This window comes from Rhinolophus sinicus, linkage group LG03, assembly GCF_036562045.2.
Source record: "Rhinolophus sinicus isolate RSC01 linkage group LG03, ASM3656204v1, whole genome shotgun sequence".
Classification (NCBI taxonomy): domain Eukaryota; kingdom Metazoa; phylum Chordata; class Mammalia; order Chiroptera; family Rhinolophidae; genus Rhinolophus; species Rhinolophus sinicus.
The window spans coordinates 61,493,544-61,520,860 of NC_133753.1; the positions used below are offsets into that span (position 1 = coordinate 61,493,544).

Below are 27,317 nucleotides of genomic sequence, written 5' to 3' on the forward strand. Positions count from 1 at the left end.
TCATGTCCAAAATGCTTAGAACATTTGAAGCCATGATTGAAATATACCAGGAAGCAACTTCAAGAAAGTTGATTTCTGGTCCACAAACAATTTAGTAGTCATACTGGTGATGTCAGCCATTCAAGTTTTATGCTAAACTATCTATCTTAACATAAGTAGAAAAGTAGGACTTAAAACTCCAAATTATTTAACATTTAAAAAAAGAAGCCGGAAAAATGCAATAAACTGTCACAGTCAAGATCATTAATAGTTTCTTCCAGTTTGTTTTCAGGCAGTCTTACATGTGAAACAAATATAATTTAAATTTGAAAAGAAAACCTTTACTTTTATTTGTTTACGTAATCTTATTTAGTCAATGGTACTTTTAAGTGTGCAAAAAATATTTTGCCGAGTTTAGGTATAATACAATGAAGCCCTATTAATAACTGCATTTTCTTAAGGTTGAAAAAAATTTACCAAATGTTATAGGATATTTAAATAAATGAGCCTAAATGCAACCAATCTGTTTTTAAAACAATCCGTTTTTAAAGGTTTCTCTTGAGGTTGGTGCACACATTCATGCTTTGGGAGGGTGGCACACCCCAGCTCCACAGGGACAGAAGTTCCTGCACTCAGGACCCTTCTGGACCTCACCCAATGTACCTCTTCATCTGGCTGTTCATTCACATTCTTTATAATAAACCGGTGATAGTAAGAAGGAAAGAAAAAGTTTCTCTTAACCAGGAGTTTCCTTATAAATGTGGCAATTACAGATTAAAGTTGAATTACCTGGTTATGGAGTGAATACAGATTTGGAAGACAGCCTCATTTTTTTCTCTCTATCGACATACCCACCTCTTCTATACTGTAAAGAGAAGCACAGTTTTGAGAAACAATAACATTTTTGAGACTTTTATAACTAACTATTATATTTCAATGTAAAATACCAGTAAAAAAAATTAGTAGTTTTATATACTTAGCCTATATTCCCCAAAGGTCACATCTATAGATATTTGTCTGCCCCCAAAATTCACATGCTGAAATCTTATCCCCCAAGGTGATGGTGAGACAGGAGGCCAACTTCCTGCTGTTGAGTTAGTCGCAAAGGTCAGCTGCTGGAGCCTGATAAATTTCACAGAAATATTATATTATCCATCAACAGTGTTATGTTAATTTTGACGTGGTTGCTGATTGGATAATATTGACTACCAGCAGTTGTGAAAGAAATATTACTAATAGCACCTGGGCTTACCGTAAACATCTTTTCTGAGCCCTCAAAATCTTCAGAAACAAAAAGAATCTTCAACTAAAACTTCTTTTAAATAAGTTTTAAAGGTAAATATAAGCTTACTGGATCAAAATAAAGTTCTTTTGACTTTGCTTATGGTTTTATATATTTATTTATTTTTGCAATTCAGAAGCATTACATTTTTCTGTAGTAGGTAAATTCATCAGTCACCCTTCAGGGTTTATGGATTTGGGGTCATGGTTGGCAGGGCCTTCTCTACTTACGTACTTTGTTTGAGTATTTTTGAGGCTTAATTTTTTTGTTAATATTTAAAATTTGCGCCATCTGAATTTACTTGGCATAATATATATTCAGTATAGAAGTTTTACTTTTTTAGTCAAATCTATATGTCTTTTCTCATACGATTTCTGGCTTAGGTACCATGAGGTTTGTTTTCTTAGAATGACATTTCTTGAGGGCAATGTGGACAGTGGGCTGGAATAGGACACACCCAGGTGGCAGGCAAAAAACCCCATCTGGAGAAGTCTCTGAGGGGAAAAACCATTATTTTTCATTTCAGTTCAACTCAATATTTACTGAGAACCTACTTTGTTGCAGATACTGTGTTAAGTGCTGGAGGCACAAAGATGAGGAAGACACATCTCTGTTCTCTTCATTTGGGGGTGACAAATACAGAAATAGAATTACAACTCTGTGTGGTGAGTATACATGAGAAAAATGTGGAAAGGCCAATGAGTGGATATTAGAAGCAAAGCTCCTCCAACCTGGAAGGGAGGCAGGTGTCTGAGAAGGCTTCCTGGAGAAGGTGAAGGCTGAGATGAGTTTTTCCCCCGCATTTGAATATTTAGAATATTAGAGTAAGGCAATTCAATAAAGCATCTGAAATCACCTTCCAATTAAAATAAATCTTGTTTGGCAAATTCACGTTGCTTGTATGGCACAATGACTAGCCTATTACCTGCTAAGATATGCATGTGTAATGTCATTGAAAAGAAAGAAGGAACTGGGACGAGAAGCCACTTTAATGAACAATTGAATAAAACTCCCAGACCAAGGGTGAGAGGTCCTCAGGGCAGGGAGAGACATCCTAGTGCAGTGATTACAGGAGAGGGCTCCATCATATTTCTACTCTTCCCACACAGCTCAAAGCAGTTCACTATTTCTGAAACCCAAACTAGAAAGAATGGAACTTCAAGACAGGAGGCTGGAGAGGCAGTCAGGGTCAGATCTTAAAGAGCCTTATACCTTATGTAAAGGATAGGAGACGAAAACCACGCAGGTGCTTTCAGTTGGGAAGTGTCAGATCTTACTAAAGGACTTGGAAATTATCAGCCTGTAGGTGGTAGGGAAGCATGAGTAGATGAGATTGCCCAGGGATACGAGGTTGCAGAGGACTTAAGCTTTTGGGGGACTCTCGATCCCTTTGAGAAGGGATGAAAGTTCTGTTTCTCCAGGGAAATGTGCATGTTAAAAATCACACAAACATACACAATTTCAGGGGACCCTCAGATTAAGAATATTTGATGTAGAGGGGAAAGAGAAGAAGCATGAGGACTAGGATATTTGATGGATGGCAAGAGGATGAGGAGAGCAGGACAGGGGCCAAAGAAAGATGACCGAAGAGGTACAAGAAGAAGTAGGAGAATGAACTGTCATGAAGCTGTGGGAGAATAGAGATGCACAGAGGACATGATCAACAGTGTCAAATGCTGTAGAGACTTCAACTAAGATAAGGACGGAGACATTCTTTTGCACTTACAGTTATTAAATCACTGGGAATTGAGAATAGCTTCTGAGGAATGATGGGTAATGGTAGTTTCAGATTATTATTTTTTTCATCCAAGAAGTGTTCAGTGCTGGCATCAGGATAGAAGTGAGAGTAGGGGATTTATCATGATGGGGTGTTTGCAGAGTACTGACATAAGGCTGAAAAAATATCAGTTGTCCATAGAAAGAGTTGAGGGGCTTGTGGGATGATTGATGTCAATCTGTCCCCTGGTGTCCCCATGATGATGGGGTCAAAAGCCAAAGAGCAACAGCTGTCGGGATGATGTGAGTTGAAGAAATGGAGAAGCTTGTTTGTCGGGTAGGAGAGAGACAAGGAGCAGTTAAAATGAGAAACAAAAACAAGAAAGGGATTTTGTTTCTATAAATGAACACATCCTGATATTTCTATGCTATGCTATAAGAAAAAGAAAGAAGGAAAAATAGAAAGGCTGAAGACACAGAGGAGAGAAGCATGACTTAAGGGACCGGAAGGCATAGGATCTAGGAAGAAAGATTGGACTTGAAGAGGAAGAGGGACACCCCACCTGGAAGAAGGAGGTGAGAAGCCCTGTGGCTGCATATAAATTTCTTCTGAGCATAAATTTAAGTAGATCAGCCCAAATGGCCTCTATTTCCTGAATACTCTAAGATGTGAGGTCGCTGCTGAGAATAAAGTTCTGGGAGTCATGTATAGAGACTTGAGAACAATGGTTATGTTTGAGAATCACTGATAATTGAGGGATAGAAGAGGAAGCTGAACGAGGACAAAGAAAAGAAGGGCTCAGTAGGCTAGTGATGGAGATGGTGTCAGTCAAGCTCCTGCCAGGAAACCAAATAGCACGTTTGAGTAGGGTAACCAAGGAGAGTTTTGTGGAGGGCATATTTACCAAGGTGTAAGCAGGGTTAAGAGAAATTCATAAAGGATATTGAAGCACCCTGGGGTTAGCAAGTGGGGGGAGTCTTTCCCACACTTAGAACTCAAGAGGCAAGAGGAGAGCAGTTATCAGATCTTAGAAAGAATGGATATAATTTAGGAGAGGGCTGCCACACTGGAGCCAATGTGACACAGATGTTGAAATTATCTACCTGCCTGCCAGGCAGCCTTCTCTGTCTCCAGGTTCTAGTAACCACCCTATCCACTGGCCCTTCTCCTAAAGAGGTAATAACCAACTATTACCAGTGCCAAGTTACTGTAATATTCCTTACGATTGCACTATATTCTTTCTACACCTTGATAAATATCCCTTTATTAAAATTTCTGACTTACGTATGGTTTTTCTTGAAAAGACTAATAAAATAGACAAACTGGAAAGAAAAGAAAAGGCAGATGAAACATAAATGTTAGGAATAAAAAGGGGGACAAAATACAGATATAGCATGGATTTAAAATATAGTCTTACACTATGAGTAACTTTATGTCAATAAATTTTAGTATATGTGCTGCCGAAGCGAGTCAATGTCAATAAATTTGAACTTATAGAAATGGGCACATTTCTAGAAGACTGTATAATTTAACGACACAACCTCAAAAAAGAAACTGAAAACTGCAACAGATCTACAGCCATTAAAGAAACTGAAACAATGGATTAATAAATCTCCCCATACAAGTGGGAAAGTCCTAGAAGTTTTATTCAGCAAAGGTAAACATTTCTAGTGGACTTTTTATCCAATCCAACAATCCTGTTTACCTGTCTGTACTTCTTATTTTTGGGGAAGCTGTAAGAGGCCCGGGGAGGCACCTGCCTTATTATTCACTGCTGTATTTACCCCAAGCCTAGCAGAGGCTTGGCTTAAATTTAGCACAGTTAAACTACAGCAGAAAGTTATAAAACCTTAGGGACCGATATATACAGAGGGTGCCAAAAAAATGTATACACATTTTAAGAAAGGAAAAAAGTGTATTAAAATTGTAATACTCAATATACACCAATAATAAAAGATGAATACAAGTCACGTGTACACATTTTTTTTTTTTTTGGCACCCCGGTACATATAAGACTTCAGGCAAAGGTAGGGGACTTTCACAGAAGCCACTAGGTCCAAAGTAAAACTCCAAACAGCCAGGTTGTGATCTTGAAGACTAAGCCCTATATCACCCTCTGTGGTACTAGTCCGGTACAGGAAGTCCCTTCACAATGAAAATCTGCATGCAGCTAGTGGCTCTCCCTAAGACTTGGTCTCTATAACAACCTAATCTGTCACCTAATAAATCACCTGGAATACTGAAATTCACCATTTGGCCCTTTTGTTAGTAATACCAAAGTGAATTATTAGGAACTTCTTAAGAGAAACAGCTGAATAACATTACAAAAAAAGGCCTGAACCCAATTCAGATATTTGAAGAGTTTTTCAGTAACTTTTAAGCTACTTAGAATTTCCCCTCACCTGTATAGTTCTGACCTACAGCAAAATTTTTGAGACAAGTATTTGGAAGCACCAAGAATCATCGTTCTATAACTGGGACGATAGGGCCCTAAATTGCCTTTTTGATGTAGAGAAATTAGCTGTGTTTTTATTTTAATTCACAAGTTCTACAGTCATGTGGGGTTCAGCTGAACACAGGGTGTGGGCAGAAAACCCAGGATCACTCTGGTGTTAGACGAGGCTCAGGTGGGTCTTAGGTCTTGCCTACAGCAGTACTGATATGCTTGTTTTTGTTTTGTTTTCTTTTTACTCCTGAGCTTCTGAACCAGTTTTCCGATAGAGCAGCTGAGAGGATACAAAATTGCCTGTGTACCTCATGCAAGAGTGTTTTTACCTTGAAGATCTGGCTTCTACATTCAGAGGGGTCCGTCCCTCATCAGTTGGAGCTGGGGAGCAGACTCAGGCTCACAGGAGGCAGCGAACGGTAAGCAGGTGGCGCCACAAGTGTGCTGCCCTGAAGTGCCGAGAACTTGGTTGTTAGGGAATCTCCCCAGGATCTGCCAATTTTCCTACCCAGTTTTGATGGAGCAAAACCTAGGGAAACAACTTCACAAAGTTCCTACGAAGGGTGTAGAAAACAGGGATCTTTTTAAAAAATATCTGCCCCCAAATAGCGATCCCAATAAACTGTACTCAAACCCTTAATGGTTAAAAGTGCAGTTTATTTCTCTTGACCTTTCAAGGGTTTTCTTTATCATAAGCTTGTGTTCTTATATTTCTACCAAGACCCCTAGGTTGGGGGATGCTGGCCCTTTAACGGAAGAGCAGGGGCGGGGCTGGGACTCTTAAAGCCAGGGGCAGCAAGCCAGCACTGGCGGGCTGCCATGGCTAAACTAAGCAGCAAGGACAACAGTCAAGTGGTGGGTGTCACCAGCAAGGCAGCTGTGAGGTCCCCTTGCTGTGCACAGATGGAGGCTGGTGGCGTGTGTGTGGGAGTGCTTCTCCTCCGACTCCTAGCCTTGGGCCTCACTTCTGTCTGTTTGAAGGACAGCTCCTTAGAGCTGGGACAGTGAGGTCAAAGGGTAGAGATTTAGGGCTGTCTGAGAGCCTAGGGTCCTACTCCTCGAGACCCTGGGCCAGTACTTCTCTGACAACCTTGCTGGGGGAAGACATGGCTGTTTTAGGGTGCCATGCCATCCTTACTGAGGAGCAGCGTGGCTGTGGGTCTCTTCCCTCTCCCAGGTTTATCTTCCAAAAGCTGCCAGTGATCTCTCACCAGAGGAAGCAGCCACAGAGGAAGTCTGCCAGCCTGCAAAGATGAAATATCTTGAAGGTATCACTAAGTGGGCCATGGTATCTGGGTAAAAAGCCCAAGGATGCCAAGACTTGCTCTTCCGGTTCAGTGGATAGACATGGGGTTGGGTATCCAGCATCTCTGGGAGTGATTCCAAACCCTCCTACCTGATAGCTACACCATGCTGGGTGACTGAGATCACTTTTTTGGGCCCCATTTTCCTCGCCTTCATAGTGACACAATAAAAAACAAACTTGTATGATTGTTAGCGTTAAATGAACGTACACATGGAATGTATCTGGTGCACAGTAGGGTTATATTGCAGTGAGTCACAGCAGCTGGAACTTGGTTAATTAAAGAGGCACAGAAAGGGCTGTTAGGTGGAGGAGAGCCAGTGGAGAAGCCTCTGTTGGTACCGAATGAGGTGATTGAAGAGGGAATATAGCAAGTAAAGGTGTCTGGCACCTGCCATGTTCCTTTCTCTCTGGGAGGACAAGTCGGGGCCCGTGGGGTCAGGAGGCTGACTGGAACGCTTAGAACAGGATGCGCTATTTGAAGGTGGTGCTGGAGACGGCTCATGAGCACAAGTGCTTCTGAGAAGCAGCCTCTCTGGATAAGACTCCTCACACCTGAGCCCCCGTCTACTTCCTCCTCAGGCCCCCACTCAAGCCAAGGCCCAGAAAAGTCCTGTAGCCCCTTGGCTCCTGAGGAGGAGCTGGTGTCTACCTCCCAATTAGAGGAGGAGGGAGAAAATGAGGACGAGGAGGAGAATCTGGATCCTGATCTAGCTCTGGACGTGGAGGAGGAGGAGGAGGAGGAAGAAAACAGTCTTGGGGATCCAGCTGTCCTCACTGCCGTCCATAACACCCAGGTACCATGGCGGGCGGTTGTCCGGAACTGCCTCAGTTCATGAACTATTACTAAACACCCCTCTCCTCTCCTCCACCCTTTTCTAAGACAGGTTCTGGGTTAACACTTTCTATGTCAGGCTTGAACCCAAGCAGGGACTCTCTTCTTCCTTCCCTCTTTCCTCCTGTCTCCCACTTAGTTTCTGATGCTGTCTTCACCTTACAAACCAGGTCTAAGCAGGGCTGTATATCACCTATAGGAGCTGGCCCTGCTCCTAGTGCTGAAGGTCACCTTTGACCCTGGGCCCCTGGGTCTCAACAGTCCATTCCCTTGGATTCCCACAGTGAGTGGCGAAAGATAAGAATTCCCATGTAGAAATGAAGTGACTCAGACCCTCCTTCAAACTACTCCTGAGATACTAGTTTTGCTTCTCCTGAGATACCGGGCTTGCTTCCCCTCTGAGCAGTTGACTTTAATTAGGAGGGAGGACCAGGCTGCCACTATCCTGTGTATTGGAAATAGTTGGCCTTGCTGCCCCCAGCCTCTATAAACACAGATGAATGTAGAAGACACCACAGGGGCCCATTCGAGTTGGATTTTCTTCCCTCCCATTCCAGAAAGGTCTTCTCAGCTCCCCTGGAATCAAGGCCCCTGCCGTGTTGGGGATGTCACCTACCTCCTTGTACTTTCTGTGCCAGGTGAGTTGCTCCAGTCCGATCGTGTGAGAAAGTGACTCAGTGCTGAGAAGGAGCATACCAAGTGTCCCTAAATTCATTATGTTCCGTCTGCTCTTGACCTTGCTCTGGGTAAGGTATGGGTATGGGAGACGAGAGATGCCCATCATGTGGAGAAGCTTGGTGAAGGACAAAGGTGGTACTGGGACAACTGACCATTCATATGAAGAAGGATAAACTAGATCCCTACTTCCACTTCTCTTCATTTCAGCAGATGAGCAGTGCTGAGCTTAGGGCTAGAAAGAGCACCTGCCCTTCAATTAACTGCATAATGAGAACATGGTCTGGGGTGGAGGAATTGCAAGAAATCCTGCAGGGAGAACAAGAAGGGAATCAGCTCTGAGGAGGGCTTCAGATGACCCAGAAAATAGACAGCTAAGCATTGTCCCAGTAGCCGAAGACCCAAGAGCCTGAGAGAAGCCTCACAGAGAGGATAGGGAGAGGTGCTGACTCACCAAATAGTAGAAAAAGCATATGCCCCCTCAATGCCAGGGACTGAAGAGCTGCTTCCCCAGGAGGTGACAAACCCTGTTGGAAACAAGGGCAGGATCCACAGTCTGGTGACTTCATATCCCCCAAGATGGCCAAATGTTTGGTGAGGTTCTTGAGGGAAAGGCAGCTGAGAATGTAGAGGCAGGAAAGGCACTTGTCAGCAAGAGCAGCATTCTGTTGGTGGGTATGCCCTTCTCCCAGATGTCTTAATTTCTCTCTTAGACGCTGGACTACTTGTCGCCCAGGCCTTTCCGGCCTACCCATGCCAGCACCAGCTCTCCAGCGCGGCACTTTGGCCCTCGACTGCTCTCACCAGACCCATCTCTCTTCTGCAGCTCACCGACCTCACAGTCCCCTAGGTTCAGGTACTGGTTCAGGGTGCCAGGTACCCCGGTGTCTGTGACCATCTGAGCTCTTCTTTGGAGGTCTTAGGAGGTAGTGACTGAGGAGGGCTGGGGACCACTCTACCAGCTGCCACAGGAAAATACTTACAGAAACGTATTAAGTGGGAAGTAGAGTCCAATGCCTTCTCCCTCACAGATGAGGAAATGGAGGCCCAGGGAGACTAAAAGAACTTACTTGAGGATTAGCTGGCATGGCAGAACTGAGATTAGTCAGAACTCCTGACTATCAGGCTAAATGGCTTTCTACTGTGTCAAGATTTCCTGCAGCCACGTTGTAGAAAAGTGTATCTTGGAGGGGAATGTGAGTCCTGTTGAGCTAGGGTTGTGATGTTTCATGTGGCTGTCTTTCGGGAGGCACATAAACAATAGGGTTCCCTTAGATGTCCATCTCAGGTTAGCAGAGGCTACATGAGTGGAGGGGCTAGGGAGCCAAGAGCTTCTTTCAGCCAGCCCAAGTTTCTTTCTTAGTGTTCCCAGTCATCTGACGCAGCTCCACCCTCAGCACCAACGGATGTTGCAGCTGCAGCAGCAGAGTCGAACACCAAGGTAAAACCTTGAGAGCAGGCTTGCGGGCAGCTCATTTGCATGCTGAGTATTTCCCCAAAGTCCCTGTACAATTTGGACTCTCGTAGTGCTGCCCACTTCTGTATGCTCTCCCATCCTTCCTAGATAGCTACACACCCTGCTCACCACACCTTGGGAAGTTCACTGTGGCAGGGGTGGGTAGGTCTAAAGGGATGTTCCTCCTGGCTTGAAGTCCCCCAGCCAAGAAGCCTTGGTCTCAGCAGCCAGACCCCTATGCTAACCTCATGACCCGAAAAGAGAAGGACTGGGTGATAAAAGTGCAGATGGTTCAGCTGCAGAGTGAGAACCCCAGCCTGGATGACTGTTACTACCAGGTGAGCCCCACATGCTCTTCCCATCCTCTGACCTTGGGGTCAAATGGGCCTGGTTTCCACAGATCCTCTCTATCTCATAGGGGCCATGTCCATTCAGCTGGGAAAGATAACTGCTCTAGGCTAGGGGCCATATTTCTAAGTGACATCCCAACCTCATTCACACCTCTATTCTTCTACACTTCAACTGAATGGGGTTATTTACAATTCTCCAAACACACCCTGAGGTTTTTGTCTCCATCCTTTGCCAAGAATTTTCCCTATTCAGCCCAGAAATATGGACTTTTCCACCTTTATATACTTTTGTGAGTCTTTAAAAACGTCTTATTATAACCATTTATTTACTTTTCCTTTTTTATATCTAAAGCACAGGGGTCTTATAAATAGTGGATTTGATATGTTGAATTGAACAAATGCAGGTAGACATTTTGACGCTTCCTCCTGCTTCCTGTCTCCCTTTTATTTATGGGGCAAATATTTGTCTATGGGTTTTGGGGTTGTCTAAGTTGTGTTTCTCTTCCATGAGTCCCCTACCTTTATCTCCCTCCTATTTAGTTTCTTCCTTTTCACCCCACTTCAAAAACTCTCCTCTTCCTGTCAGGATCACTGAAAGTGAAGTAGTTTTATACTTGTGCCCTTTTGATACTTCTCCTAATTGAAGGAACTTTATTGAAATCCTTGTTTGGCTCACAGTCAATGGCTTTATTTTAGCTTGGGATTTTACAGATTTAAGAAAATATTAGAGCCGCTGAGCAAATCTTCAGAAGAGCAAATCCTAGAAGCCAGTTGACAAATAGTGCTATCTCTGTGCTTCAAGCTGCTGATGGTCTTCATGCCATCAGATAACTCCGATTTTGGAAAGGACAGGTAGAATCACCAAATTAAAATAGGGAGGGGGAGGATATGTGGTGTGCAGTGTGTAACTTGGGAACAAGGAATGCAGCAAGGTAGCAGGTGCTGGGACAGGTTTGCTTCCTGGCTCTCCACCTTTCCATCAGATCTGATAGTGGTACCTAGCCTTCAAGTCCTTAGTATAGGGATCCCAGGACAGGTGGCATGAGGCCCAGGGTACTTAAGGTTCTTTAGAATGATTGCCATCAGGGCCTAAGTTGCCAGGCTCATTTCTGGAATCGATGCTATATGGTGTGTTAAGAGGTTGCACTTGAGAACTTTAATTCTAAGTTCAGAAGATGAGTATACATTTTTCCATTCCACGGACTCGCAGAAATATTATCAGAAACTAGAGAAGAGGCAGGCAGATGAAGAGCTACTTGGGCAAAGGAGCAAGGTTGAGTCCCTCAAGCTGGTAACGCCTTACGTTCAGAAGGCAGAGGCTTACGAATCAGGTAGGACCTGGGCTGACCTGCTGGGTTGGGCCGGCCACCTGGGTGGCCAGAGGATGGAAAGGGGAGGGAAATATGCCTGTCCTAACTCCTTTCATGCAGTGGTTCGAATTGAGGGTTCCCTGGGCCAGGTAGCTGTGTCGACGTGTTTTAGCCCTCGCCGAGCTATTGATGCTGTACCCCATGGAATTCAAGAGCCGGTAGGAGCAATATCTTCCCAGAACCTTTTTTCTCTCCCCTGTTTTGGAGAAAGGTCTGGAGCATTCTTGTGCTTCTGTTCAGATTGTGACCTAAGAGTGAGGAAGATCTGTGATCAGACTTTGTGTTAGCCTTTCCAGCTCAATTTCTAGCTCGCCCAAGGCCTGGGCTGCTACTGTGGAGGTGTGGCTGATGGCTGGGGATTCTTTCTCCTAGGAGATAGGAGCTGCAAGCAGTCAGAGGCTTCGGGTGTTGTACTGGATTGAGAAGGTGAGATCAGCTCCTTAGGGATGAGTTCCTAACTTACCCTTGAAAATGGGATATTGCTCAAATTGACCTTTTCTTCTTTTCTCACCCTCAAATTCCCAGATGTTCCTTCAGTTACTAGAGCTAGAGGAGGGCCAGAAGGATGGGCCTTCACAGCCCTGCTACTCTGAGCAGCAGAGAAACCAGGTTGAGAAGCTCTTCCAGGCCTTAAACACCCCGGAGCAGAATCATCTGGAGTAAGCAGGGGAGGGTCACACCTCGGCCCGATAAGGGAAGGATCAGCAACGACATTGGCTTTGTGTCAGCCCCTCCTTTCTGGCACGTAGCCCTCTCCTCTATGCAGAGCCCTGAAAATGCTCTCCTGTCTCACTTGCAGTGAGGCAGCAGATGGCTTCCTGCAGGTGCTGTCCGTGAGGAAGGGGAAAGCCCTAGTGGCCCGGCTACTCCCCTTCCTGCCCCAGGATCAGGCTGTTAGCCTTCTTTTGGCTATCACCCACCATCTCCCCCTCCTGGTCAGGAGGGATGCAGCTGATCAGGTACTGTGGCATTACGTGGAGAAGAGGATGGTCTCATGGGTGGGTTAGGCATCTTCCTCCTCTTCCAGTCCCTACCCCCAACGATGCCAGAGAAGGTGTTGGGCAGTGAAGTTTATGCTGCCATCCTCAGGTGAAGGAGTGACAGAATAAACTACTATAGGAACAGCTGATCATCTTTGGGTGCAATGATCAAAAGAAAACACACCGGCCTTGGTTGTACAGGTGTGAGTGTGCTGTGGAGGGTGAGAAAATAAGGACTCCCTGATAAGTGTTGAGCTCCATATGTACTTTTCTAAGGGAAGGCACTTTAGAACAAGTAGGTATTGAGTAACCAATGTTAGGGATGGAGAGACATGAGTGGTGGTAGGTCTGGTAAATAACCAGGGAGGTGCCAAAAGCAGCTCGGCAAGAACAGGGATTGGAGGCAAGGTGGGAGGAGATGGAGTCAGAGAAGCATTCACTGACCTTCCTGCAGGCCCTACAGATGTTATTCCAACCTCTGAGCAAATATATCAGTCACTTGACCTTCCATGAACTCCTGCAAGGACTTCAGGGACTAATGCTGCTTCCACCTGGCTCCTCAGAGCGGCCAGTCACTGCGGTGCTTCAGAATCAGGTAACATATCCGGGAAGCATTTCTCTTTCCAGAGAAGGCCTCCAGGGGTAGCACTGGCAAGGAATAAATGAGGGAATGTCTTGATCTCTCTGAAATCTTCTCATGTCTCCAGTTTATACTCTGCCGTGCTTCTCAACTGCTAGTGAGCATTAGGATAACCTGGAGAGCTTATTGAATACCAGTTCCTTGGGTCCATCCCCAGAATTTCATTTAGTAGACCTGGGTGGGGCCTGCGCATCTACTTTCGAACAAGCTCCCTAATGATGGTGCTGGTGTGGACCTCTAGAGTAGAGGTTGCCAAACATTTTGATTTTCTTTTTTAAATCCCTTTTGGTAAAAAAAAAAAAAAAATTCTGAACCATATCACCCATATGTGTGTTTATAAGCCATATACATGTAACACTATACTAATATTAGATACATAACAAATATAAGATATAAAGTTTTGAAAGATGAGACTCTAGATGTGGAAGTTCTGATAACTTCTAATATGCCAGTGGATTGTCTTATGAACCCCTCTCCAAAGATCTTTGCCTAAAGCAGTGCTTCTTAAAGGGGGTGGAGGGTCCACAGACTACTTGTGTCAGATTCCTGGGTCCATTCCTGATCTACAGACTGACTCCTGGGGGCAGAACTCATGAGTTTGCATTTAATCATCTTCCCAGAAGAATCTTTTGGAAATTCAGAGCAGTGATTCCCTTGGAAAGGTCTGAAAGTTCTTTGGCCAGCCAATGTAAAACCTGACAATTTTATGGGTGTTGGACTCCATTTGCACATGTGAACTTGCCCTTTGAGTTGGGAAGACAGAGGCAGGGAAGTACTGAATGCCTAGGGTGAACTCATTTTACTGGACACTTGATTACTTGCAGTTTGGAATATCTTTGCTCTATGCCCTGCTGAGTCATGGGGAGAAGTTGGTATGCCTGGATTCTTCCCTAGAGGAATCCAACAGTGACCATACAGTTTGGTAAGATCGTAAAGACCTGTAAATATTATTTCAGTATCCCTGGGATGTGTAGGCTGAGCCAGATATTTCCTGAGTGGTGTATTCAAGCATTGGAGAGGAGTTGGGTCAAAGGGAAAACTAGCCGAGTTGTAGTTTTTCTGTTCTGCCTTTTTTTTCCTATAGTCCCCTAGAGAGTTCCTTTTCCATGGGACACAGTATAATATAGTAATTAAGGGGACAAGTTTTAGAGTCAGACAGATCTAGGTCTGAATTCTGCCTCTGTCACTTACTAGCACTGTAACTTTCAGGCATGTTACTTCTGTCAACTTGTTTCCTCATTTATAAATTAGGGACCTAGGGATGATGGTACTGACCACTTATAGAATTATTAAGATTAAATAAGAAATAAGATGTGTAAAGCACGAAGCATTGCCCTGGCATATGTCAAATGTACAAATGTTCTCTCTCAATTGCTACATGCAGAGGGTGATAGTGGTGGTAGAGGATAATAAGGATCTTGGCCTTAAATCTAAACACAAATACTCTGACTATTTCTTCCTCTCTGCCCTCCAGGACAGACATAGTGATTCTAATTGCCTGGGAAATAGCTCAGATGCCTACAGCCTCTCTGGCAGAACCCCTTGCCTTCCCCAACAACCTTCTTCCCCTGTTCTGTCGCCATGTGGACAAACAGTTGGTACAGCAGCTGGAGGCTACAATGCAGTAAGTGATGGCAGAAATAAGGTCATGGCGCCTCCACTTGTTCAAGCCCAGTCTAGGTTCTGTCACTTCTCTACTTCTTTAAACCAAGAGAATGGAGGATAACTTGCTTTTAGAAGTAGCTCTAGACTTTTTGGCATTTACTGAGTAACCAGTCTGCTCCAACTTAGGGCCCTGTGCCTGTTTCTACAGCCAAACGTTTTAATCCCAGGTGCTTTGGTCCTTTATCATGCTAAGCTATTTGAGGGCAAATAATTAACACATTGCATGGATCACGAGAATCTTCATGAGGGATTTAAACCCCGCCGTAAGCAATGTGTTAATTTGAGAGACTGAAGTGTTCAATCATGAAATATTTGAGGGACAACTGTTCCAAAATATAAGCATGAAAAATATGCAGGTCACCTCTGTCCTCAGAATTTACCATCTGCTGGAAAGAGTCAGATATTAATCAAATCACACCAATACTTTAGAAAATGAGATTGTTTGTAGTTAACATCTGTTCTCTTTGTAGGCTTGCCTGGATCTACTGATCCTGTTGTTCTGGAATATATACATGTCGGAAAAGTTTAATCATCAGACACTAGCTGTGTGGGCAATGTCTATATGGATCCAAGAGTCTGAAGACATTTCTTATGCCTTGATATATTGGAGGACACTTCCCCAAACATTTTCTTGTGCTTCTTGAAGAACCTGAATAATATGCCTAAAAAAACATGGCATAGTAAAATATGATTAAAGAGATAAGACAATGATTGTTGAAACTTGTTTGTAAGTTAGGAGGTATAATGAAATCTATTTTCTTATGTGTGAATGCTCTAAGAATGTTCTTAAAATAAGGGACAGGACCTTGTTATGTCTAACAAAAATATGTTGGAAATTGGTTCAATGTTGCCATTTTAAAAAGTTTTTCTGACTATAAGAAGAATCAACTTGGAATTTTCTAAAAGGGAAGCAAAAACTTGACAGTAGGTAGTTGTTGACGTAGGTTAAGGGAAGTTACTTTTCTTAAGAATAACATGTTATAGCTTGTCTGCATGATAATGAAATGAGCTAAGAGGGTTGGCTATAAATATCTCTCATGGGATATGAAATGTTTGATTTAAATTGACAAGGTTATGCATTCATCAGCAAACACTGGAGTGCCTTTTACCAATTAGGCACCATTTTAGGTGGTATGGTAACAGTGGTGAGCAAGGAAAAGTCCCCCCTCTTCTGAAGCTTACATTCTGTTTTGACAGGGACTGACACAAAACACCAGGTAGTGAAAAAAACATGGTGAAAACAAAACTGGGTGATGCGTGACTGGAATGGAATGGTCCAGGAAGGCCTGTCAAGAGAGGTTACATTTAAGCTGAAATGAAAAGTATTTCATTTAGAGGCACTAGTGAGCACAAAGCCCCCAAAAGTGAGAATGAACTTTGTGTGTTTCAAGAAAAGAAAATGTGGCTGAAGTACACAAAGACAAGTGGGGAGGGTGATGAGGTTGGAGAGAGGTAGGAAAGGTATAGCTTTGTAAGCCATTATTTTTAAAAATCTGATGTGAGAATTTTAAACAGGAAAGTAATATGACATTTCATTTTTAGAAGATCACTCTGACTGCTGAATTGTTAGGGAAACGAGACGGCAGAGAAAAATGTTCAGAGATTTTTTTCTAACAGCTCAGGCAAGAATTGAAGAGTGGTGACAGAAAGTAGAGAAGAGATTTGGAATAAGTCTTGGAAATAAGAGTTGACAGACACTGTTGATGGGCTGGATAAGGGTGGTGGTTAAGAATCAAGGCTGACTCCCAGGTAGAGTTGAATGGTGGGCGTCCCAAACTGAAGCGGGAAGAATGAGAAAAATGGGTTTGTTGGGGGTTAAAAATCAAATTTAGACACTTTAAATTTGAGTCCTATTAGAAATCCAAGTAGACATATCAAGTAGGTAATTAAACAACAGTCTGGAGTTGAAGGAAATGGTCAGCGATAAAGACACAAAAGTGGAAGTTATAAGCATATATATAGATGATACTTAAAGGTAGGAGAGAGGGAGAGATTATGTAGGAAGAAAAGCAGACTGAGGAGTTATCAGTGAAATAGGTAGAAAACTAGGAAGTGGTGTTACCAAAATAGAAAGTTTGTTAAGAAAGGAGTGAGGAATGATAGAGGTGATGGCCGGTTGTGATAATATGGAGATCATCGACCATGAACAATTTTGGTGGAGAGGTCAGCCTGATTAGAGGGGTTGAGGTGAGGAAGGAGAGAGTTTGTCTGACAAGAAGAATCAACTTGGAATTTTCTAAAAGGGAAGCAGAAATTTGACAGTAGGTAGTTGTTGGCATAGGTTAAGGGAAGTTACTTTTCTTAAGAATGACATGTTATATATAGCTTGTCTGCCTGGTAACGAAAGTACCTCCAATAAAGGGGGAGAAAACAATGCAGGAGAAAAATAATTTTACAGACACAAAGCTCTAGAAGGAGAGGATGGGAGTCAAAGCACAAACAGAGGAGCTGACCTTTGGTAGCCTTGTGACCCTATCGGATTGCGGAAAATGTGTTAAGAAAGTTACTGACGCCTATTAGGGTTCTTTCCAAAATGCCTACTCCACACCTCTTCCTCTCTCTCCTAACGATCTCTGATCATACTTCCTGGAGAAAATAGTAATGAAAAGGAAATGCATCACTTTCACTCCTTATCCTGTTTCCTTGCCCATTACAATGGGTATTGTTTAACTTCAGCACTCAGGGCAACTCCCTCATGATGGATCGGCCCACACTACAGAGAATATTGCACCACCCCAGGGCCTGAAAACAAAAATAATAGCACACTAAGAGACAGGAACCGGGTTCCAATAGCTGGGTGGCAGCCACATTAAGGCGGCAAAGGGTAATGCCACAGAGTGAGCACACCTGCTACAGCCTGCGTTAGGCTGCTAAATTAGGCCCTCAACTATTTCAGAGTCAACAGTGGTCTTGAGGCAAAGACAGATGTGGCTTTGCTGTATTGGTTAGTTCCTACCGGCCTCTACAGGCCGGGGATGTACTCGCTGCGGGATCACGAGGCAGCGAGCGGGTTAGCTACACTGCGCATGCCCGGGACGCCGTTGGGCGCAGGTGACCGGAAGAAGCGTCCGGACCAAAGATGGCTGCGGTGAAGTCGTCCGGAAGTTCCACCGCGGGTGGTACCTGCATCCCTAAAGCCATGGAGCGGGTTCTACCTATGTTGTTGGTGCCGGTCCCCGCCGAGGCGACGGGGCGGATGGGATCCCGGGCGCAGATGCACAGAGAACAAGAGGTTCTGGGGAGCCTGACAGCTGCAGGCAGCCTTCAAGTGCTTTCCTTGGCTCCCGGCGGCCGGGGCGGGGGTGGCTGCTGCCTCGATGGCCCCTTTCGGCAGTAAGTGCTGCAGGAGGGCTGGGCAGAGCTCTAGCTCGGCTGGCCCGGATGCCGCACTCCTGGCATGGAGGTGGCGGGAGAGGAATGACAGCCGCGGGAAACGCCCCAGAGGCGAGCCCGGTTCCCTCTCGGAACTTTTTCCTCGCTCTGGTGCATCCCTGTGCCCTCGCTTCCCGGATTCGGGTGGGCGGAGACGGTACCCCGCTTCTCTTCTAGCGCCAGCGAGCCTGGAATGGGCCCAGCTTAGGCGCTGATTGCTTTTATTCATTCAACACAGGTTGATTAACCGTCACTGTGCCGTGCACCTTGCCCAGCTGGTATCCACTAGATACCAGCTGGGGAATCATCTCTAATTGGAGTCATCCTGATAACCTTTTTCTTGCCCCCGAAACAAAGAAGGATTTCCTTCACGTATGGGCTTTCCCCCCTTCCTTCAAGGACAGAGCCTATGAGTTAGTACACTCATTCTCTCAAATATTTATTATGCACTTACTGTTACCAAGGAGCAGTGCCTAAAAAGTTGAATAAGACAATTCTTATATGTGAGGTTTGCACGATTTGGGAATTAAGAAAAAAACATAATTACAATCATGTATTACTTTCCACTTCTGTAACTCTCGGTCCAGGACTTAAGTTAGATAGTGCCCTCTGAGTCTTTGGGCTCTTTTTATAACAAAATATTTTGGAAACGATCTCCTCTTAAAGACTTTGAGTAGCCAAGAGATGTCTTACCTTTGGAATCTCCAGGTCCTATAACTGCCTGACAGTAGAGATTCGTCTGTTACATCAGTGAGTGCTTTAACCTGTTCTGTGTCTTCTTTATTCCCGATCTCTAGTTGCTAGGAAGGGGAATCTCTTCCTGAGGGGAAGAAAATTTATTCAACAGTGTTAAGTACCGTTGAACACAGCCTCGTAAAGACAAGCATGAGGCAGAGAGAAAAGAAGAACTCTTGAGGTGTTTGAGAACTTAACAGAAAAGACATTCACGTGTGAATTAATGGGGGCATGCATAAGTTACTGCGTGAAATTCGAGGGGGGGCGTGGATCAAGAAGAGCTTTTTTATTTGAATTGCATTGAATTTTAATTCAATTAAAATAATTCAAGGGTAAAAATCAGGATGTTTATACTATTCAGGATTTACTTCCTACTTTTCTCAAAGTGTTCATAGTCCTTTTTATATTGTTGAAATCACTGTACGTCCTTTATTTTCATTGAAAATCTCCTGTCTTTCCACATGGAAATAATAGTCCATGTGCTAATGATGTTAATGGTGTCACAGTATTCTGCCTTTTAAATGTAGCTCAATTTGTTGAACATTTTCCATGTTCAACTCTTAGATTGTTTTCCAGATTTCAGTGTAAACAGTCAGGAATTGGGCGTTAATTAAAACTCAATCTAGATACAAGGATAGTGTGGGGACAGAGTCCCAGAGAGCAGTTTCCAGGCTCTCGGCCTCACGTGGAAAGGTGCTGGCTCGGGTAGTAGATGTCCATCAGCTGTGACTAGTTAGCCATCAGCTGTTACCGGTTAGCCATTAGCCACTGATATAACTGCCTTGGCTAAGCTAGCAAGTGTGGATTGTGAATTGTGGGTTGCAGAGAGGCGGATTGCAGTTAGCAAGTGAGGTTGGTTGGCAGAGAGGCGGCGGGTGGGTTGCGGATCATGTGGCTCCTGCTTCCTGTGTCTCCAACCCAGCCACCAGCGAGACTATAGCGGTATGACTCCCCTCTCTATGGCTCCGTGGTTGTTCCTTTTTGGCCTCACCATGTCCTGCGGTCTTATGTGGGGAGTGGGACCAGGGACCCCGCATGACAGATAGAAATATAAAATGTGTTAATCTTTTTCTCTAATAAGGACATACAGCACCAATTCCAGTTCTTGCTACTTCTGTAGAAAAAAGCTTTTTTAAAAAGGTGAAACTTTATCAGCTTGGTAGCCTCATCTCATTCCATTGCATTGTTTTAAAAATTGGAGACCTTTTATTTTTAAAATGTAACAATATTATTATTTAAATGGAAGCTGTAGCGTCATTAGTATCTTTCCATCCTTGTTAGCCAGTGTTGCTATGACATTACACTGCTTTAAATAATCTGTAACTGTGCTGTCCAGCATAGTAACCATTTAGCCACATGTGACTTAAAATTCATTTCCTCAGTTGCGTTACTCATATTTCATGTGCTCAGTAGCCACATGTAGCTATTGGCTATTGTATTGGACAGTGCAGATATACAGAACACTTTCATCATCACAGAAAGCTTTCTTGGACAGCTGTTCTATAATGTACCATTCTGGAGTCTTCACTCTGTTAATGCACATAATCACTTTCTTTTTAAAAGTCATTGTGGGGACAGAGCCAGGAGTGCAGTTTCCAGGCTCTCCGCCTCATGTGGAAAGGTGCTGGCTTGGGTAGTAAATGGCCATCAGCTGTGATCAGATGGCCATCAGCTGTGGCTAGTTGGCCGTCAGCTGTAATCAGTGAGCTATTGACCACTAATATAACTGCTGTGACTGCGTTGGTTGGTTGGTTGGTTGGTTGGTTGGTTGGTTGGTTGGTTGGTTGGTTGACCGACCGGCAGAGAGAAGCGGACGGGAGATTACGGATCGTGTGGATCCTACTTCATGTGTCTCACCCGGCTGACAGCGAGAATATAGTGGTATGAACCCCCTATCTATGGCTCCGTGGGTGTTCCTTTTTGGCCTCACCATGTCCTGCGTTCTTATGTGGGGAGCAGGACCAGAGATCCTGCATGACACCCTGCATGACAGTCATTGAAAGCATTTAAGTTAGCAAAACCTATTTTGGTAATTGTGAGCCCCACCTCATATAAATAATGTGCATATTTGTTTGTTGAAACTTATCCTTGATCATAACAGTTCCTTTAAACATACTGTCAGTCAGGATTTAGGATAAAGGAGTAAAAGCAGCCGTCATTTCTTGCTCCATGTCCCCTTTTCACCATCCACTTCCATATTCTTGTTTGGTCTGAAGGGGAAGAAGTAGGAAGTGAGAGAGGGCAGAAGTGGGAAGTCCTAGAGTAGTTTACACTCAAGTTGGATTTAAAATTAATGCTACCAGGTAAACTAAAGAACTGTTCTCTACTTATTCTGTCTTTCTACCCTCACCATTGTGGGTAAGTATTGTGGATATAGAATATAATAAACAATCTAAACTTTTTCCTTAGCTTTGTGTGGGAGGATTCTCATAACAGAGGCACACCAACAGACAAGCCCAGACTGCTCGCTCTTAGTGAAAATTATGAACTGCTCATTTATGAATTTGATTTGAAAGATGGAAGATGTGATGGAACCATTTTGTATAGCTATAGTGAGGAGACATTGCAAAAGCTCATTGAAGATCAGAATATCAGTAAGTATTTACAGGTGGTCTTTCAGCATGTTTAAATCTGTGACATTACTATGTAATTTTATATATTTTAGGAAAAATTCTTGTAGAGGTGAGCTCAGGTTGGGAGATCTGCCTTGTCCAATACTAGTGTGGGGACAGAGTCCCAGAGAGCAGTTTCCAGGCTCTCGGCCTCATGTGGAAAGGTGCTGGCTCGGGTAGTAGATGGCCGTCAGCTGTGACTAGTTGGCCATCAGCTGTAACCAGTTAGCCATTAACCACTGATATAACTGCCGTGGCTGAGTTAGCAAGCGGATTGCAGTTAGCAAGGGGTTGTTGGTTGGCAGAGAAGTGCGGATTGCGGCTAGCAAGTGGGGTTGGTTGTTTGGCAGAGAAGCGGATGGCAGGTTGCAGATCGTGTGGCACCTGCTTCCTGTGTCTCCAACCCAGCTGCCAGTGAGACTGGAGTGGTATGACTCCCCTCTCTGTGGCTCCGTGGGTGTTCCTTTTTGGCCTCACCATGTTCTGCATTCTTGTGCGGGGAGCGGGACCAGAGACCCTGCATGACACTAGCCAGTAGCCACATGGGATTATTGAGCACTTGAAATGTGGTTAATATGAATTAAGATGTCCTGTAAGTGTTCAATACACACCAGATTTTGAAGACTTAGTATGACAAAAGTAAAACAGCTCATTAATAGGTTTTTGTATTAATTAAATGTTGAAATGATGTTTTGGATGTAAGGTAAATAATATGTATTAAAATTAGTTTCACCCATTTATTTTTTTCATGCAGCTACTACTAAAAAATTTAAAATTATATGTGTGGCTTGCATTTGTGGCTTACATTATGTTTCTATTGGATAGTGCTGATCTAGACTGGTTACAGAGCTACGTATTTACTATGTCCCATCTTGAGGGCTGCAGGGAGCAGAAATCAAAGCACTCCAGCTTCTATTTCTAAGGCAGTAGCATACTTGCTGCCCTTGATTTTAAGGTTCCTTCTTTTTCAGGTTTTGAAATAGTCTGTGATTGTTCTTATGGGGTACCATGTGTAAGTAGGCTTTTTAAAATCATCTTCTGGTGTGCTATCACGTGGTCCATAAACAGAAGAAACAGAGACATTGTAGATTACCTTTTTTATCCCTTTAACCACCTTCCAATGACTATTTGCTTAGGTGGGTATGAATAATAACTGCCTATAGTTGGACTGAGCTAAGTGCTATTTCCTTTTTGTTTTACCTGTTTGTGTTATGTTTACAAAATCAAATTTACCCATTGTAAAATCGTGACCAATGAGTTGGAAATAATGTTCTTTTGTTTCATAGGTATTTCCTTATTATCTTTGCGAATCCTGTCATTTCATGATAACACATCATTATTGTTCATCAACAAATGTATCGTCCTACACATTATATTTCCTGAAAGAGATGCTGAGATTAGAGTACTCAACTGTTTCACATTACCGTTGCCTGCACAGGCAGTGGACAGGATTATTGACACGCAGCTCTGCAGAGGAATTCTTTTTGTTTTGAGCAGTTTAGGCTGGATCTGTATCCTTGCTTGTAAAGATGTTGATATACAGGGGAGGGGACTACCTAGAAAGATGAACCCTTTTAGGCTTTTAGTTTTATGGAACTGGGGTGTAGGAAAATGGTTAGTTTTTCAGTAAAACTTTTCAGGGAAAAAGATCTTCATGAACTTAAAATACTTAACTATATTACTTTATATTCCATTCAATTATTTTCCAGTGTATACATGTTTTTTACTGGTCATAATTATCCAACTTAGTTGTGTTCTTTTTAAATTGTATATGCTTTGCATTACCCATTTATTCAGATATGCTTACTAAATATCTACTATGTGCTTGTTCCAGGAAGGATTTAGATGACCGCTTATGATATGATACTTATATTTTCATGTATGAATATAATCCACCTCTTACTGCTAATGATTCAATCAAATTAGTGAATCATATGGTTTGCTTAACCACTTTTAATTTATTTTTGGAAAATATTCTGGGTTTTTCTGTCTGTAGCAGATCCATAGGTCACCAGCAAAATTATTTCAAAGGCTTGAAAAATGACCTGTTATGTTATTTTGCAGCTTTCATTTCTAAATTAAGGAACACTTTTTCTATTTTAGATATATCAGCCTATGTTAAAACTTCTTTCGTAAAATGTTATAAATTATTGGATTAACTTCATTTTTGTTGCTGGGTTGTAGAACTGTGTTGTCCAACATAGCACTAGGCATATGTAGCTTATGAACATTTGAAATTGGCTAGCATGACTGGGGAACTAAATTCTTAATTTTATTTAATTCAGACTTAAAAGGTGATGCTTGATTCAGCTATTGGAGAACTTTTAAGTCTGTTTGGAACAACTTTGGTTGTTCCAAGTTCTCAATGTAAATTTTATGAAATCTAAATACAGATAATTTATTTTCAGTGAAAATTTAGTGTCCAAATTAAGATGTGCTATAGGTGTAAAATACCAGATTTTGCACACTTTATGAAAAAAGATGGAAATTATCTCAATTTTTTTATATTGATTACATATTGAGATGATATTTTGAATACATTAAGTAAAATATATTAAGATTAGGTTTACTGGTTTCTTTTTACTTTTTAAATAAGGCTACTAGAAAATTTATAATGACAAATGTGGCTCATGTTATATTTCTCTTAGACAGCACTGTTGTAGAACAGTAGTGGAGAATGTTACCAGTGTCTCAGGGACTAGCACAGAGCAGTATTCAGCAAGTTGAATGGACTCTATCAGGTTGTTTATTGGGCCACCCCCTTCATAGTCATCTGGTTACTGTGATGGGGCAACAGCAGTGTCTTGTTACTATACCTACAAGGTGGAGCAATGAAGTCCCTAGCTATCCTGTGGTTTAAATGGTTAGGCATACTTAACTCTAACTCTGGCATTTTCTTTAACTCTAACTCAAAGACATTTTTGACATTGTGGAGGGTGCACAGGTAGCTCATGTGGATTTAGCACTTCACCAAGAAGATATGTGTAATGAGCAGCAACAGGAGCCAGCCAAGATGTCTTCCTTTACTTCACTGAAAGTGTCTCAAGACCTAGATGTTGTAGTGATTGTCAGCTCCTCCAACTCTGCAATTGCTCTTAACTTAAATCTCTATTTCAGGTATGTAGATTACTGCAGTCTCTACTTTGAGGTAAATAATTGGAGCCATAAGAGCATAAAAATGTACTTGTTAGGTTTCTTTTTACCCCCTTCTTCCGTCTCTCCTCCCACACTCCGGTTCAAGCCGTTGTTTCTCAGTCTAGTTGTGTAGGACACAGCTCCCTGGCCCTGCTGGTATTATGAGCCTTATGCTCCCCGCCACCCTGGCTGAGGCAGTCGGTCGCTAGAAGCAGGGTGCTCCAACCACCTGAGCCACCAGGCGGGCCCTAGATTTTTGTTTTTTTTAATACTAGTTTTCTTCCCCTATGCAGCTAGATCATGTTCTAGCTACTACATAGTGAGGTTGTTAATGTATAATGTATGCAAATGACCACCAGCTGCCTTTTTATTTCTGGATGTATATCAAAATTTTGATTTTGATATGTTATATATGGCTCATGTCATCATATAAGGAAAAATGTAATCAATCACAATTTTAAAAGCCCTTGGCTAGTATACTTTATCTATTCGCCTCTTGCCCCACATTAGAATAGAAGAGAATGGTGAACACACAATGGGATTTATAGATGATGTAATCCAGAATTGTACACCTGAAATCTATGTAATTTTACTAACAATTGTCACCCCAATAAATTAAAAAAAAAAAAAAAAAGAATAGAAGAGAAATGGCATTTACCCTGTGTTAGAATTCTTATGTGGCTCAGGGTCCTGGCTTCCTTGGAGATTACTTATCTCTTAAAGGAGTCTGACAAGATATGCTAACTTTCTCCAGCTCAGGATTTCCCCAGGTGTTTCCCTTGGAGAGCCCACACTTTTGGCTATCTAAATATGTTAGTAAAAATTGAGTGCTTATTTGTGTTGCTTTTTGATTTAGATAGTATTCTAGTTGCTTCTGATTTTATAATGTTTGAGGAGTGTGTATGTGTTTATATGTGTGCGCACGCGCACACACACACACACACTAGCCTATACATTGGAAGTTGCTTATTTAAAAGTAGGAAGTTGCTTATTTAAATGTGGACCAGCCTACTTTTCACTATGTAGGGACATTCAAAACCATTAGGATTTTTGGTCCTAACTTAATATGAATGAGATAAACAAATCTTTGTATTTGGAATGCACTTTGGGTAATTGGAATGCACTTTGATGGGTTTTATTGCTTATTGTTTGGATCACAACAAAAGGATAAATTCATCTTCATGTACCTACCAGAACTTCTCACTACTATCATATTTTTTCATTTTTTCTTTTTTAAATGTTTGAGCAGGGATGATTAGCACATTCTCAGATTGTATGCTTATTTATCATAGGCCATTTTTACTGACTAAAACATAATGTTGTGTGTCTAATTACCTCCTAATCTTCAGTAAAAACAATTGGAAAACAATTTGCCAGGTCAGGAGGGAGGAAAGCCTACTCAGCCTCTCTGAGCCTTGAATATAGGTTTTTAGTCTTTTGAATGTTTTGGCAACACTCCAAGAGAGCTCTGAAGAGGGCACCAGGCACATTCCTTTGAAAAATTTCATTGAACTCAGCTGCTATAACATCAGCCAAAGAAGAGCTACTGTTCTGTTCCCCACAATAAATTTAGGGATCTGTCCTGTCCAGCTAAATGAGTGAGCTCTGTTTATTAATTATTTACATAAATGCTCTTTAATTAGTATAGTTTCTCTGGAGTTGACTGCATGTTTTATTTGATAAATGTGCTCTGTAATCTAAAAGTGTTTCTGTCTTTCCTGCCTCCTGGCTCTAGCGCTTCTTTCCCCTGATACAGAATGCCAGTGCTTTTCTTGTTCTTTTGTTGCTTTTGGTTTATATACCACATATCAGTGAAATCACATGGTTCTCTGCTTTTTCTGTCTGACTTATTTCGCTCAGCATTACACTCTCAAGATCCATCCATGTTGTCACAAATGTTCCTATATCATCTTTTCTTAACCGCCAAATAGTATTCCATTGTGTATATATACCACAACTTCTTCATCCATTCATCTATCAAAGGACATTTTGGTTTTATCAAGTCCTGTTCATCCTTTGAGATCCACCTCTGTTATGAAGCCTTTCCTTACTAGAACCCCTTCTCTTGTAATTTTATATTCATTGTATAATTTTTCTCCTCTTTCAACTTCTGTAGCACTTCTGCTTTGAACTACCATTTAGCACTTACTTGTATAGTCTTGTATTATTTCCCTATTTTTTTCATGTTTCACATAGAGCTTGTAAGCTCCTTGAAAACCCAAACCCGTGATTTATTCTCTCAGTTCACTGTCAGTGACTTTTTCTTCCAATTTACCTTAGCTGTCCACTCTCATAGTCATGCCTCGGGCTTTGTCATTATTTGAAACTGCTCCTCCCCCAAATCACTATTCTACACATCTCACTCTCTGACTACAACTTCCCAAACTTTCCAGCTCACTTACTCAAGTACCCCCACTTCACCAGTCATTTGACCACATTGGAATTCCCAATCTTTTGACCTTTCACTCTTCAGGCCCTTCCTTTCTTTTACTTCCCTCCCTTTCCAGCATGGGTTCTGTGACGCATAATTTCAGTCACTTTCTTGTATGCTCCCTAAACTCTTGTTCCTGGTAACACTTGATCTGACAAAAATCTTTTTTTATTCTGCATTTTTACTGTCACTGCACCCAAGCAACTAAGCGCTTATGAGAAAACCACAAAGAAAAATTGATACCACTGTAAGTTCACATTCATGACGTTCAACTGGTCTCTCAATATTACTTGGAAATTTTACAATGATTTTTTTTTTCATGAGCCCATTCTTT

At 42.5% G+C, this 27,317-nt stretch overlaps 2 protein-coding genes across 4 annotated transcripts in view; both read left to right on the forward strand.

Annotated features, from left to right (window-relative positions):
• Positions 1-1,561: 1,561 nt before the first annotated feature.
• Positions 1,562-15,396, forward strand: PATL2 (PAT1 homolog 2). Of its 2 annotated transcripts, XM_074327824.1 has the most exons (17): positions 1,562-1,926; positions 5,677-5,843; positions 6,602-6,692; positions 7,310-7,524; positions 8,120-8,200; positions 8,951-9,093; positions 9,601-9,678; positions 9,890-10,031; positions 11,254-11,374; positions 11,474-11,571; positions 11,786-11,839; positions 11,939-12,072; positions 12,213-12,372; positions 12,848-12,988; positions 13,858-13,955; positions 14,508-14,657; positions 15,169-15,314. In XM_074327824.1, exons 2-17 carry the CDS (start codon positions 5,736-5,738, stop codon positions 15,185-15,187), a joined length of 1,833 nt encoding a protein of 610 aa, XP_074183925.1. In that variant the 5' UTR covers positions 1,562-1,926; positions 5,677-5,735; the 3' UTR covers positions 15,188-15,314. The 2 variants fall into 2 exon arrangements, with proteins under 2 accessions (XP_074183925.1, XP_074183924.1); XM_074327823.1 differs by lacking the exons at positions 1,562-1,926; positions 13,858-13,955 and having other exon boundaries at positions 5,619-5,843; positions 11,254-11,571; positions 15,169-15,396.
• Positions 15,397-17,742: 2,346 nt separating this feature from the next.
• SPG11 (SPG11 vesicle trafficking associated, spatacsin) overlaps positions 17,743-27,317 on the forward strand; it is a 76,872-nt gene continuing 67,297 nt past the window's right edge. For both annotated transcript variants that reach the window (XR_012494767.1, XM_019725312.2), the window contains exons 1-4: positions 17,743-18,031; positions 21,215-21,399; positions 22,704-22,928; positions 24,333-24,534. Coding sequence is in view for 1 of the 2 variants with exons in the window: in XM_019725312.2 (XP_019580871.2) it covers positions 17,778-18,031; positions 21,215-21,399; positions 22,704-22,928; positions 24,333-24,534 (866 nt within the window). In the remaining variant the exon portion in view is untranslated. The remainder of the gene's footprint in view (positions 18,032-21,214; positions 21,400-22,703; positions 22,929-24,332; positions 24,535-27,317) is intronic.